Here is a 17,438-nt window from a genome sequence, read left to right on the forward strand (position 1 = left end):
TCATGCTCAGGATTTTGATCTCCAGCTTCCAGGCAGGCAATGCTGAGTCAGCCTGTGCTGGTTGCCCCAAGAAGTGGTGCTACACTCACGTTTATCTTGTCAGTCAGGCTGGGATACAGCCAGCAGCTCTCTGCAGAGGAGCTGTGCCGGGGCTGAGAGCTGGCAGGAGAGTTTTCTGCCTGAGCATCAGCCCCCGCAGCTCACCAGGGCTCTGTGAGGGCTGGCAGCAGATGGTGCTGCCTGCTGGAGCCCTTCCTGGCCACTTGTCCCTATTTTCTTTCCTTCCTCAAGGAAGAGGTGGCACCTGGCATTTATGGAGAGGCCTGGGTGCTGTGTGACACTCACCTTCATCTGTCACCCTGGCTGTGTTCTGCCTTCTTTGCAGGAAGATGGTAGAGAAAAAACAAAACCAGCTTTGGATCCAAATCCACATCCTCTGGGATACTTATGTAGCCATTTATTTACTTATTCCTATCAAAATCCTTTTGGTTTTTGGCTTGACATAATATATTGTTTTTGTGATGAAGGGCAACGATCACAAATTCATGCAGATGTGTGAATGTCTTGGGCACCTCCCAGAAGTGGACATTGAGACATACTGGAGTTTCTCTGCAGCTTTTTTTTATTGACAGCAGACCTAAGTTTGTGAGAAATCGTTTCTCTCTGTGCCTGCACAAGCTTCATGCGGGTGACTGATGGACAATTGATGTCAGCTTCAAAGCTGTCACATCCATTCAGAGTTTCATCATTGTCACTGCCTGTGCAACTCCTTGAGGAAGTTCCTCAGCACATCCCTCACTGTCACACAGTTTACAAGCTGGCATCACTCCAGCTCTCCATGGCCCTGATGTACCTCAGTTAATGACACACTTTGGCGTTTCTAATGGATCCTGGAAGGGTGAATTGTAGATTTGCTCTGTAGTCTGCCATGGTTACCAAATATCCAGGGAAAGCAGTCCTGGGGGTTAGTTCTAACCTACAAGACCCTGGCCTGTGAAAGGGAAGGTGTGATATGTATGTTAGCTTGAACTGATAGCAGACTGGTTGATCTCCCCAGCGCTGGGAACTGCAACCCAGAGTGATCTCATGGTGTATCAGAGGCTCCCTGTGTCCACTGGGTGGTGAGGGTGATTTTCTTTGGCTCAGACACGAGAGGAGGTGGCAACAAGCTCCCTGTGGGACTTATATTTCCCTGGGTTGAGAAGGGCAGAGCAAGCTGGCTAGGCTGACTCCACTGTAGAGATTTGTAATGGAAGTACTAAGGTTGGTGTGGAATGAGTGTGGGTGGAAAAGTGTGTGTAAAAACACCAGCAGGAATTCTGGAGCAAGGGGTGCTTTAGCCTGTGCTCATGGCCAAAGACATGACTGACAGCAAACAAATGGGTAAACACCATAGGATGAGTGGTTTATGTCAGGACCAGAAGGTCTGTGCTGTGATAAGGCCACAGCACAGATGGCTCATCCCTAGAAGACTTGTTCCCTGATAATGGGAGCAGTGTTACACCGTGATTGTTCTTCCTGTGGTTCCAAGAGGAAGGATTAGATAATGTGCTCAAAATGATGAAAAGGAGGCAGCAGGCAGCAGCTTTCCTAAGGTTTATGGAGGGTGAGTAACCAAGATGCTGAGATAAAGGTCAGCCTGTAGTAACCACTGACTCCTAAAGCATGTGAAAAATGTGTCCCAGAACCCAGTTCTTTGCTGTCAATGAGGAGGGATGCCAGAGCTGTCATTAGGACTTGCTAGTGAGTGTCCCTTGTCCTCTGTGTCACACGCAGTGACCCTGACAACCTTTTGGTGAATGTGTGAGTTTGTAGCTGTGCAGGTTAAAATAACCTGAGCAACAGGTTAAAATAATCATCACCTTCTCCTTCCTTAAGTTGTTGTACTGAGTTTGTAGCGTTCCCTTGCTGAGGAGCAGGAGTTCCTAGTGGTTCTCTGTCTGGGTGCAGGAGGATGTGTCTGCAGGTGCTATAGGTGGTGGCTGGAGGAAGAGACCTGTACTCATCTGGGGTCTGGAGCTGGGAATGCCTGGGGAAAGTATATGAAGATACACTCTGTGAAAGCTGAGAAAAGCTCTCTCTTTTTGAGAAGACAGTGATGATGGTGCCAATACCCAGCATTTGTATGTTCCTGAGGACTACAGTAAGTATCTCTGGATAAAAGTGAGATTTCCATTTGGATGTTCAAAGCTGCGTCTCTGAGGAGTCTAGATTAGAGGCCAGACTGGGGAGTCACAATTTCTTTTACCTCCCTAGAGCTACTTCAAAAACAACAAGATCCATAGGAAAGTGCAGAGAAACAGAAGTGTGGTTATGTAGTGGAGAACACTCGACTGAGAGGGCTGCTGAGTCTCTGGCTTCCTGGAACTGTCTCTGTATTTTTCTCCAGTGTGCATTTCGTGCAGGATGCAAAGCCTGGGAGACACCTCTGACTGCCTGGCTATAGCACCAACTCCTTCCCTTAATTCCCACCACGCTGTCACAACGAGCCGTGTTTTGTAGCTCTGCCTTGTGGAGATACTCGGGGGAGGTGTGTTCCGTTGTGCCAGATGGCACACATGCTATTGCAAAAACAAACCCAAATGTTTGTGGTATGTAGGTGTAAAGAGAAGCCATTAGATGGGGTGGGAAGGGATGACGAGAGTCCTTGGCTGAAGCACTGGCTGGCTGCTGAGCCTATGAGAGTGGTGATGAGGAGAGGTGATACGAGGGCACGTAGTAGCTAAACCAATGACCATCCTATCTCTTCCTTTTGACTGGAAAGATGATGGTCTCCATCCTCTTCAATACAAGGCCAAGGCAGAAGAAAAGTGAGAAGGTAACTCGGTATCTCCCCCTCAGTTCTCCACAGAGGAAGGACCAAGCTGGCTCCTGCACCAACCTGGCATAGTCAAGAAGACGTGGCTCTGGCCCAAGCGTGGTCTTGGGTTTCAATGGGGAACCCAGAGCAAGCCTTCTAGTCCCTCAGTGGGAGTAAATCTGTCCCTCTCAGGAATATGAACTGGATCAGCTTCTTAAAGCCAACCTGACTTTCAAAATCAAGTTTGAAATGGCAAGAGACCACCACACTGTTGCCACTGCGGTGTCCAGGAGATGCACCCAGAAGAGCCAGGGGAAGGGAACCCTCTAGGCATTGATGCCCCTGCAGAGTCACCTGGTGCACTAAGGACCTTAGGAGGGCCCCAGGCACAGCACAGCACAGCACAGCAACCCTTCCACTGCCAGCAAGGACCCCCCAGCCCCTGTCAGTGCTGCATGAAGTCCCTGGGCTGGTTGGTGCCTCTGCCATCCCCAGGACTGCCTTTGTGTCTTTAGCATCTCATTGTGGCTCTCAAAATGTCTTCAGCCCCTTCTGTTGCTCCACCAAGCCCATCCTGTGCAGTGCTCTGATGGTCCCCCTGCCTTCTCCTATCCCTGTGCCCCATCCCTGTGGCTGTCAGGTGAGCTGAGTGTTGCCAGTGTGCATTGGAGGACGACCCCAAGCTGGTTTCTTGCCTTCCCACAGTGGTGATGGCCATGGTCCCTTTTTAGGCAGGGGGAAACAATGATTGAGGAACAATGATGGCAGAAGGCAGAAGCTCCTTCCCACCAGCTTCATTGATACCACCAGGATGCTATTGAGCAGACAAAGAGAGAAATTCAAGGCAGCTAATTTGCTGCTGCAGCAACAGTGGCTGTGGAAGGGAAAGTAAAATGAAAGGTTTGTCACCATTTGTGACTGGGGAGTGCTATTGGAAAGCTTCAGAGTGTATTACCAGTAGCTGAGAACAAGCTGATCCATTTTTGAAGGCAGCTGCCCTTCATCAGCTGTTATTCCAGAGGCTCTGAGCGGCGGGTTGCTTTTTTCCCCATGACAGCCAACCTGTACAAAGTTTGCCAAAGACAAAGTTTGGGGATTTGATGAGCAAAAGAGGCACTGACAGACTGTATCCATAATCTGCCTTTACAGATATCCACAGGAGGCAAAAAAAATGCATCTGCTTTGAGGATCTGCTGTAGGTTCTCATGCTTACTTGTCACATGCATTTGTGTGGGACTGGAAACGGGTCAAGGAAGAGGCAGGGGCACAGCAGCCCCTTGCTCTGCCCCAGGCCTGGGAGGGCAGCCAGGCTGAAATGGAAACATGGAAGGGTAATACAGGTGTGGGCAGGTATCCTCCTGTGTCTGCATGCATCCTCTACCCACCCAGAGGCTTTCACCTGGACCATCCCCAAATCAGATTTGCTTCAAAATCAGGAAAGTGTTAAAAATATCCACTGTTTCCTTCTGAAAACAAACTTGCTTGATGTTCTTTTATTAAAAGAAGTAGCACCTCTCAAAATCCTTACGCTGACAGTGCCCCTGTGAGTCAGTCAGAGTTAGTGCACTTGTCTGCTGGTACAAGCGTGGGCTTGCTTTGTCCGGACAGACTTGTTCTTGTTCTGTTCACTTGTGTCAGGTAGTTATGGGCTGCAACTGCTCTGAATATGTCATTTTGGCAATAATTTCACCGTCTGAGGGGGCAGCTGAAGCTGTTGGTGGGGTGTTTTACCAGTGTGCACCTACCCCAGCTCCCCGGGGCTGTTACCAACCCATACAGTGACCGCCCTCCTCTCCCCTGCCAATGCTGGAGGAAGCTGGCTCACCAGCTGGGCATGCACCAAGGATTGTCCCGAGCCTGGAGCCGAGATCTTCTGTGAGTGTGTGGTACTGAGAAAAGAAACCCTTCCTGTTTTTAATGACATCCAGTTGCAAACAATGTCCTGACTTTGTTTTCTGCTTGGGACAGTCCCCAAAATCTTCCTTTCCCTTCAGTGCCCTAGCACAGCCCATACATGCCTGCTGGGGAGAAGGGCTATTCTTTTGTCAGGTGTCCATGATGTTTGTGCTGAGAAAGCAATGAAACAGTTACTTTTTTTCATTATTAATCAGAAAGTGCCATGTAAGCCCTTTTTCTTACTTAAGCAGACATGCAGGAAGACCACGATGATGCAGGAGGTGGCTGAGCTACGCAGACTGGCTCTGTCTGCCTCCTGTGTGGACCCAGCAGTTAATTCATGGAATTTGAATGTTTACATGACCAGCTGCTCTCTACGATTAAAGGCAGCAAATTAAGTAATGCCAAAGGAGATTAGCATCTGCAATAAAGTCCCTTGATTTGATAGGGAAGATGCTAATACAGACTGCTGATGGCTCTGCACTCACTCCCATTGGTGGCTGGGACCTATGTTGTGCTGGGCAGCTGCAGCTGTCTGTGGGATCTTCCACATGTTTCTTCTGGTGTGCCTGGTGGCAGGGTGGCACAGTGTCAAGTGCTCGCAGCTGCAAGGCAGCCCACTGTGTCTTTGGGAATGTAGGGCTGTGCAGCCATTTAAACCCACAAGAAGGGAACTGGTGGTTTGTTTTGAGCTGGATACTGGCAGGCTTTCTGCACAGTAGGCATGGAATAACAATAACCAAGTGTCATCATCTCTTTGGATCATCTGCAAGGCAGACAGGACACAAAAAGGACCTGGGTGCTCCCTGGCTCTCGTGATGGTGTCCCATGCTCAGAGATCAGACGTCTGGCATCTCTGCAGCAGGGTGGCAAAAAGGCTGTTCTTTGCATGGTGTGATTTGCAGAGGAGCCGACGCTTCTTTGTGCCTCCAGGAAATCTTCTTGTAGCCAGCAAGGAGCCCTGGGGCTGCTGCCAGGGTGCCATCAGGGAGCCTTGTCCCTGCAGGACTGTGAGAGGAGCTGGAGCACCACTCATGGTGGCAATGGCAGAGCTGCCACGGGCATGCAAAGATGCAACAGAGAGGAAAAGGACTCTGAAGGAAGGGAGGGCAAAATGTCAGCCCAGAGTCATGTCACGCTTCAGCGCCGCGCGGCACCGGCGCTTTGTTTCAGACATCAACCCTCTGCAGCTGCAAGGCAACAGAGGACAGGAAATGTGGCCCGGGCTGCAAAACAATGAGGAGGTTTGAGCTGCCTTTGTGGGGCCCAGGGAATTTCTCAGGCTGGTGGTAATAGGAGATATTTTTTGTGTGTGACTGCCCAGAAATGCCACTCATCTCTGTGTGAAGGGAGATACCTCTTTCTGAATGGACCATCAGTCTGTGTGAGCCCAGTGCTTGCCTTTGGTGCTGCCTGTGCTGCTTTTCTGATGGGGACATCATGCTTCAGGGTTTTGGTGCGTTCCTTCTCCCATGCCAGAGTGGCCTTGTGCTCTCAGTCCTTGATTTTGCTGCCAGTTTTTCCCATCTGCCCCCAGCAATGTCTGGCTGGAGCTGCTCCAGGTGCTTCCTTAAACTTGCAGCCACATGCACTATTCAAAAAAACAAAATGTGCTGGGCCCCCCATTCTGTCAGCACACCCGGACTTGGGTGCCAGACATGGCGCCTTTCCATGGTACTATCCAGCTCTGCCACCCACTTTCCATGAACTGTCAGCATGTTACTGCCTCCTGCTTGTCCCTTAACAGTTCCTAATTTGCAGAGTGGCACTGACATTTCTATTTACGTGAAACACCTGGATGGTGACAGGTGCTAAGGAAGGGTCCAAGTATAATTCAAACCTGGGCCAGCAGACGGCAAACAAAACCACTGTGAGATAAATAGATGTGCCTGGGAACTTTATTGTGAGTTGTCTGGCAGTGCCTGATGTAATGTAATTTTCTGTGTTCTGTCTTGGCAATAAAAACTTCACAGTGTCTGATATGATTCCATTAAGCTTTAATGTTGTCTGAGGTATGCCATTAGAAAAGTGTGGCTTATTTAATCAGGTTTGAATTCTAAATATCTGCTTATTTTTTGAAATGGTAGACAAACATTTATAGAAGGCAAGGAGATGACGTGAGGTTCAGAAGCATTAACGTTTGCTTGTATGCTCCACGTTGATCTGAAGCATCCTCAGTACCTGGGCTGTGCCTGTTAGCTGAAGTAAAATCGGCATGACGTTCTCCTCTGGGTTTTGAAACTTAGTTTTTGCAGCCTTTCTGCAGATCAAAAATAGCTCTCTTGGAGCTGAGGTAGGAGAGGGTGTCATTAAAAGATAGAATATAATTGAGCAGAAAGTGATTGAAAACTGATGGCAGGACCAAGGTCTCATGTCTTTTCAGGTCCCTGGAGGAATGAAGGAGAAATTGTTTATCACAATTTCTTTGTTCTTTTTTAGATTTCCAATTCAAAACTTCTAAAAGAGCAGACACCTGTCGTCCCTAGTTAGGCTCTTTTCTTCTTGGGTTCCGAAGCATTCCCACTGTTATTAAGCCTTACTTTACCTCTGTGGAGGGGTGTCATTATCGGGACTTTGCAGTGTGCCCTATTACAAAGGCTCTTATTAATTTTGTTCCTCCAGACACATAGGAAGGGAGTATTGATGGCAGTGCTTGTCACATCTGTGCTGGACCATATCCCATGCAACTAGAGAGAGCCAGCAAGGACTCATTAGGCAACTTGGTCTTAGACACTGGTAATGACATTGTGGCTTAGTACAGCAAGACGTTTTCCAGCAGCTGCAAGTTGAAGCCTCTGCTCTTCATTTTTTGGTGTCAGACTAAAAAGGATCATTGACAGTATTTGTGGTCTTTGGATTTCCTTTCTAACATTAGCACTGTTACTTTGCTGATGAACTTTGGGTTCTTGGCTGGGGCAGGGAATGGGGCTAGTTTGATTTGCTTTGTTTTCTGCTTTGGATTGGAGGCTGTCAGTGGATCAAACATCATTCTAGCAATAGAGAACTGGGAAACTTACCCCTGTGTGTAGCATATAGCTTCAAGAATGCTCTGGCATAAGAATCTGCAGAGGTTCTCTCTCTTCTTAGTCAGTGATACAGCTGGACTGTGAATCTCCTTACAGACTTGGAGGCTGAACCACAAGCCCAGTAGGCTCCAGTGAGAGGTTTCTGGGAGGGTCTGGAACAGAATTTAGCTTCTTTGATGGATTTGTGGTTTGGGCATGCACAATATGGGGTTGGTGGAATGAGGAGGGGACTGATGGCGTGTGGGAACAGTAAGCTCTGAGAAGTGCATTGGTCCCATCACTAATACCACCAAATATCTGGCACTGATGTGCTTGAAATGGAGGAGCAGGCAAGGGCTGAAAGGGGAATGTGTTCGGTGGTGCTTCACTACTGCTGTCTGCACAGAGGTCACAAAGGAATAGCTCTTGTTGCTGTTTCCCCAGTGGGAGGGGGCCTGAATATGGGGGTACTTGGCACTGGCCTCCCATGAGGGATGCAAAAAGCTTCACCAGGATCCTCTCAGGACACTGCAGTCCCAGAACCATCCTGGCAGCAGAGATAGGGCTGTTGTTTCCAGAGCTGAACTTATCAGAGATCCATGCTACAACAGTCTTGAATGTTCTGAACAGCCACAGTGATCTGCAGAGAAGCAAAAGCACCAACTTGCCAAAGAAGCATTGGATGGATCACACAGGGCTCCAAGCCTCTGCTTCCCTAGGACTTTTGCTACTTAAAATGTATCTTGGAGAAGTATCTTTGGGCCTTCAGGGTGCAGTGGTCAACAAACCCTGTGCATAGGGAAGACAGGTGCTTGCTCCAAGTGCTTTGGAGCTCAGAGTCCTGACCTGGACGCCTCCTCACCCCCCACCTTAATTAGACTGGTGTTCTCACCACTGAGCAGCTCTTCTTTTTAGTGGGGTGACTGTGGCTGTGGCTGAAGCAGAAAGGGGGATGCTATTTCTCAACAACTTCATTATAAATTTTAATGGCATCCTCTTTGGTGATTTCTGAGCTGTCTTGTAGCACCATTCATTTATATAATTATGTGGTGCCTCAGCCACATGTCTGAAGTTGAAGACTGAACCATCTCTGAGCTACCAAACACTATGAAAACTTTAGCAAGTGGAAAAGCCATATGTCCATAAAAAGATGGTGTCTTTGAGATAACTAGACAGGGAGAGGAAACTGAGAGTGATGCATACCCCAAAACCCACCATATTGCTTTTTGCCTAAATGGACAATTTCTTCTTCTTGGGATGTAACCAGATTAACCTTGCTATTATTGTCTGTCAGGGTGCTGAGTCAGTTGTGTTCCCATGGCTGTGAAAATGTCAGCTATAGGGAACAGGAAGGGCATGGGTTTCTGCAGTGACGGATGTCTTCAGATTAGCTGAGTTAGAGTGCTGGGGTGCAGCTGTGGTAATTCTTACCCAGTTTCCAAATGCATCTGTTTTAGGCATGAGGAATCCCCTCCATCTGTGCAATTTCACCTACTGCCTTAATGCTGACTCCTGGAGATTTCCCCTGCCCTCCTGCTCTTCTTCCAATCTCATATCTCTGATCTCTGGTTCCCTCTCCCCTGAGTTTCACCTCAGCTGGTTTCCTGCTGGGCAAAATACACATCCTCCTCTTTCTTCCCATTCCCTCCCTTCTCCCAGTGTTGGCAGTTTTCCAGTATAGTAACCTTGACCTTATCTCCAATTCCTTCCATTTCCTCCCCTTCAGCTAACAGTATCGGTGAACTCTGCCCATTTTCCTCTCCTCCATCCTCCAAAGGCTGGCCGTGCATCCTGCTGGATATGTTGTCATTTCTTTCCTTGCTGACTGCAGTCCTGTCTGTTCTGGCCTCCTTTATGTGTGCCACTGTGCAGGAAGCTGATAGGAGTCTGGCTGAAGCTTTTTTTTTTGTGGACCACACTGAAATCAGTGGGAATGAAGCACCAACCCCCTTTAAAAAATGCCAGCTCCTTGTGTCTCCAGAAAGAGCCTTTCCTAAGAGCTCAGCTGCACAAAAACACTAAGTGCGGTCATAAATATTAAGCCAGCCTTAGCATGGTGGTTGCTTTTTCTGGTTGCATCCTACAGTTGCAAAGAGCAGGAATGTTGGTGAGATCCTTGCTTGCTCCCCCATTTTCTTTGTTTGCGTGTTTGGCCTTTTGTAGCAACAACCTGGCATGGTGGTAAGGTCTCTGTGGCTTGGGGCACAGCAGGCAGTGGCATGGCTGTGTGGTGCACTTGCCATTGCTGACGACTGCACTCAGCAATTTGGACATCTGTTTCAGTTGGCTGGGGGTTTTGGCTTCCAAGCTAAGGATCAAGGATCATGCCTATTTTAGAAATGAAGTAATCTGTCACTTAGACTCTGACTGCAAGTTTTGGGTCTACCTCTTTTGCTGCATCCTTCATTCTTTAACATTATTTTTCCCTTCTTCAGTCAAATCCTCTACCTGTGTTCACAGGCTGCTCAATTGATTGGCCTTGTGTGATTTCAGCCACTTGTCTGAGAAGAAGGGTGACACTTTGAATGTTTTTTGTGTGATAAAATATATCCAGTGCATCACTGTGCTTGCAAGGATTACTTTTATCTTGTCAGTATGGTGATTGGTTAGGTATGATCAAGCTCTTTAGAAAACATTTCTCTCTAATCATTCTGGTTTCATTTGTATTCTGTAATAATTTTGAGAGTGATTGCGATCATAGAAGTGCTTTGTAGCTCATTAGTGACTTCAATTCTGTGAGGAGAAACTAGTGCTGCCTGTCATACAGGAGACTTTGTGATCTACTCTGGTTTGGCCAGAAAACTGTATTTAAAATGTTGTCAGCAGCAGTATCCAACAGAATTCCTTTTACTTTGTCAAATTACTCTCAACTCTGAAGAAATATTGGATGTTAGACCTTTCCTTGGTATTTCCTGTGATACTTCTGAAAAGGGCCATGGGGGAAGATCCATATCAAGTATCACAAACTCGTGAATATTCTGCTTTCAGTTGTCATGATTCTGGTCACTGTTGGAAAGAAAGCAGCTTTCATGATGAAATCAGAGTAATTACGCCTGTATTGGTGTCTTTGACCTCTGTGAGATGCTGATTCTGAAAGGACTCTGTTGCATTTACCAGCCCCACGAGAAATTTTTAACCCATTTTGCAGTCTTAAGTTGCAGCCAGTTGTGGACTGGCTGGATCCAGCCCTTAATGCTCCATCCCCAGCCTCTGCCTCTTCTGTGTGATGTTATGGATGGGGTTGCTGAGGACATGTCCCCAGGTGGGCACAGCTCCAACAAGCTGTAACCCTCTGCCAGCAGGTCCAGAACCATGTGAGCGTCTCTGGGTCTCTCTGCTTTCCCAATCTGTTAAATAACCTTGGAGAATTATTGTGGGATTAGTAAGTCTAACTTTCCTTTTTCTGAGATGCCTTCCTCTCAGAAGGAAGTTTTTATATCACCAGCAAATCAGTTCATGAAGTTTGCTATTATGAGTAAATGGCTGTTGGTCATGATGTGGGTTAAGCACAGATCAGTGGCCAGGGCTTGAAAAGCTCCATGCCTTTTTGTCTGTAGCCTAATGGATTAGCCCATATTTTTCTTTAATATATGCACACAAACACTTTTATTGGTAAAAAGGCCCCTACAACTTAAAACATTTGGAAGAATGAGAGGTGATGAAGTGCCCCTCCATTGGTCCTCCTTTACTGTGAGGGTGGTGAGGCGCTGGAACAGGTTGCTTAGAGCAGTTGTGGATGCTCCATCCCTTCCCTGCAAGTGTTCAAGGCCAGGCTGGATGGGGCCCTGAGCAACCTGATCTTGTGAATGGCATCCATGCCCATGGCAGGGGGCGTGGAACTAGATGACCTTTAAGGTGCCTTCCAACTCAAACCATTCTATGATTCTATTATTCTATGATTCTTCTGGCATAGCTAGCTTGCATAGAAGGCAAAATGATGAGACAAAGCATAAAACATGCTGTGTTTTTAAACAGGGCAAAGACGAGAACTGAGCGTCTCGTGTGTTGTATGTGAAAGCATTCCTGGGATGGTGCTACATGCCGCTCTGCCATCCTAATTTGCTTTCAGAGGCCCCCAAGTATAATAATTCTTTGTGTTTCCTAAAGGATGTGAAGACTAAATACAAGTTTGGTCAATGACTTCATTGTTGATTTCTCCCAGTGCTACAAAGCGATGCAAAAATATTAGGGACAGGCAGGGTGCATCTCATTGAATAAAGATATTGTGTCTCTCATAATCCAAACTGGATGCCTGTAAAAAAAAGGAAAGCCCTATGAAAAGTGCTTACAAGGCTGGTTGGACAGCAAGAAATCTTTTGTAGAATGTAATTTCGGCATCTTTCCCAATGGGACCCTTCATGCAGGAGGACTGGCCAGCATTTTGGAAACAAACCCAACCAACATTAGGTTTGGACATCTGCTTGTTTTAAGGTTGCTTTCACAATTTTCTCTGTAGCTGAAGATTGGTACTTGATGTCCATGGGAAAACGTTGCCAGAGAAGCAATGAAGTTATGCCAACTGTTTTTTTCATAAATGCAGCTTCTTAGAAATGACTGTTTTAAGCTGGAAAATCATCTTGTTTGCCTTACTGCCTTGTCTAGAAGGATGACTAGTGTTTGATCTTGTCCTTGTACAAAGTTATCCTAAGGCAGCAAAAAAAATGTTTCTTGAATCAATTTAGCTTTAAACCAGGGTGATCTCCTGCCTGAATACATCTAGACTGAGTGATGGTACACTTAAGTGGCATTAAATCAAGTGGCTTGTGAGGAAGGGGTGATGGTGTCTTTTGTCTTTGCAGGCAGATGAAGGGGATTGAATTTGAGACAAACCAGTGCTCAAATTTTTTTTGGATATTAAAAAATTAAAGCATATCTTTTCTTGTTTCAACAGGGACCGGGTCGCATGACATCTGATCTTGCATCTTCTCCTGCAACAGGGTATGTCCCTGTTGGTCAGAAGCCAGAGGCTGTGGTGCATGCTATGAAGGTAAGGCTGTGCAGACCCCAGGCAGTGCAGTGCCAGGTGGTGCAAAAAGCTGAGTGGCAGAACTGGGCATTTGCTCTTCTTGTGGAAACAACTGAAAATGGAAAGTTAGTACTCAGGCAGATTATTGGTAACCAGCACCTGTATCATGATGAATAATCCTTGCTTCAAATAGTTGCAGAGCTAAGCAAGATTATGCACAGCTATTTTTTGGGGGTGAGAAGCCTCCAACAAAGGCTTCTGATGCTGAAGGTGCTGGTTACTCTTTCTTTTCATCAGTGCTGGTTACTCTTTCTTTTCATCAGTCCTGCATAAACTGAGTCTCTGAGGTGACAGTAGTGAACTAAATGCTGATGCCTGATGCCTTGCACAGCGTTGCAAACTCATGTGATACCTTTGTTTTTCTGACACTTTGTGCTAATTTGTTTTTTGTTACATTTAGTCATCCAAGCCCTGATGCAGTCCAGACTACTGCTGTGGGCTTTTTCTTCCCAAACTGTGGGGTTTGTACCTTTCTGTTCCTGCTCTTCATTGCATTTGGCGAGGTGGTGGTGAGGAATAGTATTAAGCAGAGTTGGCAATGTTTTTAAATTATAAGATCAAATACTTATAAATTGATTATGATCATATTCTGGGTTCTTATTCGCTTTAAGAATTACAGGACTGAATTTATTAGTAAGGGCAAGAAACATAAATGGTTTTAAGATGCAGTTTGATAAGCTTATGGAAAGGATTGGAAATTAATGAGGAAGATTCTTGGAAACTGAAAATTAGGTTTGGAAGGTCTGGTGCAATGACTCATAAAGGAATTGAAATGAAGTTGGATGACTGGTTGTTTTCATGTATTATTAATCCCTCTACTTCAGAGTTTTGTTGATTCCTAGAAAGAGCTGGATGAAATTCTCTGTGATTTCATAATTTGGCCAGTGGGGTAAATTTGTCTGTCTTCAAGTGCCATGGCTTGAATCAGGAAACAGGTGAAATAGCAGTCACATCTCATGGGGCATAAATGAGCTCACGTGATGTGTCCTGCTCATTGACTTGAGGTTAAAAATATTCTCACAATAGAAGTGAGGAGGAAATTCTCCTGCAGGTCAGTGTGGAGGGATGAGAAGGCGTTTAGTTTTTCATCCTATGGCCCATTTCCAAGGATCATCTGAAAACTGAAAAGACTGAGGAAACTGGTCATGGTCTGAATCTCTTCTTCTCCCTTGTGGTACAGTGAAATGTGGTGAGCTGGTGGTCTCCAGCTGCAGATTGGTTTTTTGGCCATAGCATGCTGTAGCATGTGGAGTGGGTCTTAGTTGCACCCTGCAGAACTGGGCAGCTTTTCCTGTGCCAGCCCTGTCATGTAGTTGGTTTACTAGCTTAGACCTAGCTGGTCTACTAGCTTAGACCCTCACCTCCTGTGATATGACCTTCCCTTGAGGAGGAGAAGAGAGCAGCCTACAAATGAGACTTTGTGCTTTGGCTATACCACATCGGATACTAGGGAAAGCCCTTCTTGGCTGTGAAAGGAAGTCCTTATGGCTCTAGCAGGTTAGCTCCTTACTGTAAGGAAAGGCAAGGAGAGATGGAAGGACCACGAAGATCAGAGGAATGGAGCACCTCTCCTATGAAGACAGGCTGAGGAAGCTCGAGTTATTCAGCCTGGAGAAGAGAAGGCTCCAGGGAGACCTTATAGCACCTTCCAGTACTATAAAGGGGGCTTATAAAAAAAGAGGGAGAGGGACTTTTATGTCAGGTAATGACAGGACAAGGGGCAATGGTTTTAAACTGAAAGAGGGCAGGTTTAGATTAGATGTTGGGAAGACATTCATTAACTCACAGAGTGGTGAAGCACTGGAACAGGTTGCCCAGAAAAGTTGTGGATGCTTCATCCCTGCAAGTGTTCAAGGCCAGGCTGGATGGGGGGCCCTGAGCAACCTGATCTAGTGAATGGCATCCATACCAAACCATTCTATTATTCTGTGATTCTATGAAGTTGGCTTCATTTGTCTTGTGGGATGCTTGCATGCAAGTCTGTCCAGAAGTGATGTGGCCGCCAGGACGCGGCTCTGTGCCCGCACAAAGGCCACTGAGGGACTGTGCACTCCACATGGATTTGCAGGGCTTCTGGATTGCTTCTGTCTGCACCCACCTATGTAATGTACCCCAGACTTTTTCCTTGGGATTTTCCGGCAGCTGAATGCTATTTATGTGGCTGAAGCATTGCCTGCAATTTACCATAAGTTCTTCCTTGAGCACGTGTAGGGTTTTCTTTATTTTTGCTTCTGAAATAGTTTTGTTTGTTTGCACCTACTAAATAAGGAGCAAGATGACAGGTTGGCACTTCTAACAGCTGTTTTTGCTAAGAAGAATAAAAGGTACATATGCTACAGCTCAGTATCTCACTGAACATCAAAGCACTTTTCTTAGGAACTGAGCAAACCTGCTAAAGACATGAGGAGGTGAGGAGGAGACAAATGTAAGAGAACGACATTTAGCCTATAACCCAGCTGCCCCCACAGCAGCAGCCTGGACCTCTTCCATGCTCACAGAGCCATCAAGCAGGTGATCATCACTCCCACTAATCGTGGGTAAGGTAGGATTTAGCCTTCCAAAACTAGGGAAAAATCCTAGCAGGTCATATGGACTGTTCCACTGTTGAAGTAGGATGCTGTGTTCCCCAGTGCTTTGTTCAGCTGGCTTATGAATCAAAAAATCAGTGAGGTTTGCACCCTTTGGAAATCATCCCTCAATCCCAGAGTGCTTTTTGTCACAGAAATGAGTACCTCAACTTTCAACTCCTCTTCCAACCTGCTATTACTGTCATTCGGACTCTTTGGTGGTGTTTTTTTGATTGTTTGTTTGTTTTTAAAATATGTTTATATTTTGGCCATGTGGGGCCAGTACAGCAAGTCAGAAAGGAGGTGGATGTGATGGACCTGGTGATTTTGAGGTGACACTGCCTTGGTCACAGAGGTCAGTGCAGTCACAAAGAACACCTGAGATGTTCCTTATTTTATGTATTGGCAGGGAGAAAGCCAGATGAGCCAGCATGCTCATTGAGAGCAAGGTGCACGTTGTCTTCAGAAAGTTCCCTGGGTTGGGAAGCATCAGAAATCACAGGAGGATGTACCCCAGTTTCTTAGACCCACACTGAATGCACAGTCCTTGAACTTTAACTGAGCCATAGACAGCTGATGGGAAGGTATGTCCGTAGTCCCCAGTGGTGTAACTGGAGGAACATTAACCTGCTCCTTCTAAACAGACCAAGAGGCACCTGGCACGATCTAAGAATGGCTGAGGCTGGGTCAGCACTAAGAAAAGGCCTTCCTGTCTTTCTTCAGGAGGTGATTTCAGTCTTCAGAGTGCATTTTCTTCCAACATGCCTTTCCAGGGTAGGCTGTTGAATTTTATCACCCCGAATCCCTTTTTCCCATACCCAAGATGCTAACACATCTTTACAAAGGGCCTACCCAGACATGGGGTGGGCCCGGGAAGCAGGATAGTTTCCAGAGTAAATGAGATTAGGAAATTAAGTACAAACATAACTTCCATCTGATCAACTTTCAGCTCCAGCTCTGCCTGGTTAACACTATTAAAAGACATTTCCACTGAAAGAAATACACTGTGCCACCTTTTCACACCTCATGGACTAAGGAGTGTGGCTTTAGTTTAAGCACAAGTAGTAGAAAACCAGTTTATTTTAGTCCACTGAGACTCCTGTGCCTGTAAGATGGATGGCTGTGTGAAGCAGAGGCTGGAGCTGATGTGATCTTTAACTAACCTAGACCATGGCTGTCCTTGATGCTTGCCCTGTGGACACAGCTGGTGCTGAGCTGCCAGCCAGGCAGCCCTGGCGCTCCACGCCAGGATGTGATTCTGCAGGCTGCTGGCTTTGCAGCCGGCATCGGAAGCACACAGACTCCAGACAAGCAAGTTCAATGTGTGAGTCCAGCTGGATCAATAATTAATTCCCTCCTCTTTAGCAAAATATAGATGCTCCCTTTGTCAGCACGTACATGCTTTTTGCATCCCTCTTGCCCTTCCTCTCCTCTTAGAAAGGATGTAGATAATTCTTATATGTGCAAAGATTGGTCCCAAGTGGGTTAAGGGCCCTAGGAGAATGACCTATTTTTGTTTGTAGCACAGTTCCAGTACAGCAAGATTGCTGTGCTGAAGCAGACCAGGGGATAATCTACCCTGGTATCCCATTTCATGGAGAAGCCTTTGCTGTACACCTCAGCAAAGAGTGAAACCACCCTACCACTGCATCTAGCTCTGTACTTCCCTAGGAGGTATAGGAATATTTGTGCATACAACTACACCTGTCATACATCTTCACATGCATATGGATGTGTTGTGGCGAATTAGACCATGTGCTGTGCTATTTGATGGCGTTGGGTAATTCCAGGAGCTCTGACCCTGCACACTGAGTTGACCACCTTGCTCACCAGTGGCAAAACCCTGGGTGAGGTGTATAGAGGCAGCAGTAAAATCCGGAGGCAGTCCTGCACTGAGTTATGCCTAGCTTGTGCAATATGCCCATCCAGAGGAGCTCTCTGAATGCATGCTGACCTGATGGAGGGGTATTCTTCTGGTCAGTGTGTTTCCAGTGGGAAGTGAAGGCTGCCTTTAACCCCAGGCAGCCTCTGTTCTGTAATAAAGGGACCACCTGGCCACAGCTGGGCACTGCCTCCCTGGAGGAGCTCTGTGGAGGTGGCCAGGATAGTATGTGCCCCAGGTGGGATGTGGCGGGCCAGGGCTG

The 17,438-nt window shown here is 46.7% G+C and overlaps 1 protein-coding gene across 2 annotated transcripts in view; it reads left to right on the forward strand.

Moving 5' to 3' along the window:
* The window catches only part of CCDC85C (coiled-coil domain containing 85C), a 111,101-nt gene that overhangs the window by 86,162 nt on the left and 7,501 nt on the right, over positions 1 to 17,438 (forward strand). For both annotated transcript variants that reach the window (XM_051769595.1, XM_051769594.1), the window contains one exon: positions 12,593 to 12,688. In XM_051769595.1, the coding sequence (XP_051625555.1) occupies positions 12,593 to 12,688 (96 nt within the window). The remainder of the gene's footprint in view (positions 1 to 12,592; positions 12,689 to 17,438) is intronic.

Source organism: Manacus candei, unplaced genomic scaffold (genome assembly GCF_025592945.1).
Source record: "Manacus candei isolate 608988 ecotype Guabito, Panama unplaced genomic scaffold, ASM2559294v1 h1tg000109l, whole genome shotgun sequence".
In the NCBI taxonomy this organism is placed as follows: Eukaryota; Metazoa; Chordata; class Aves; order Passeriformes; family Pipridae; genus Manacus; species Manacus candei.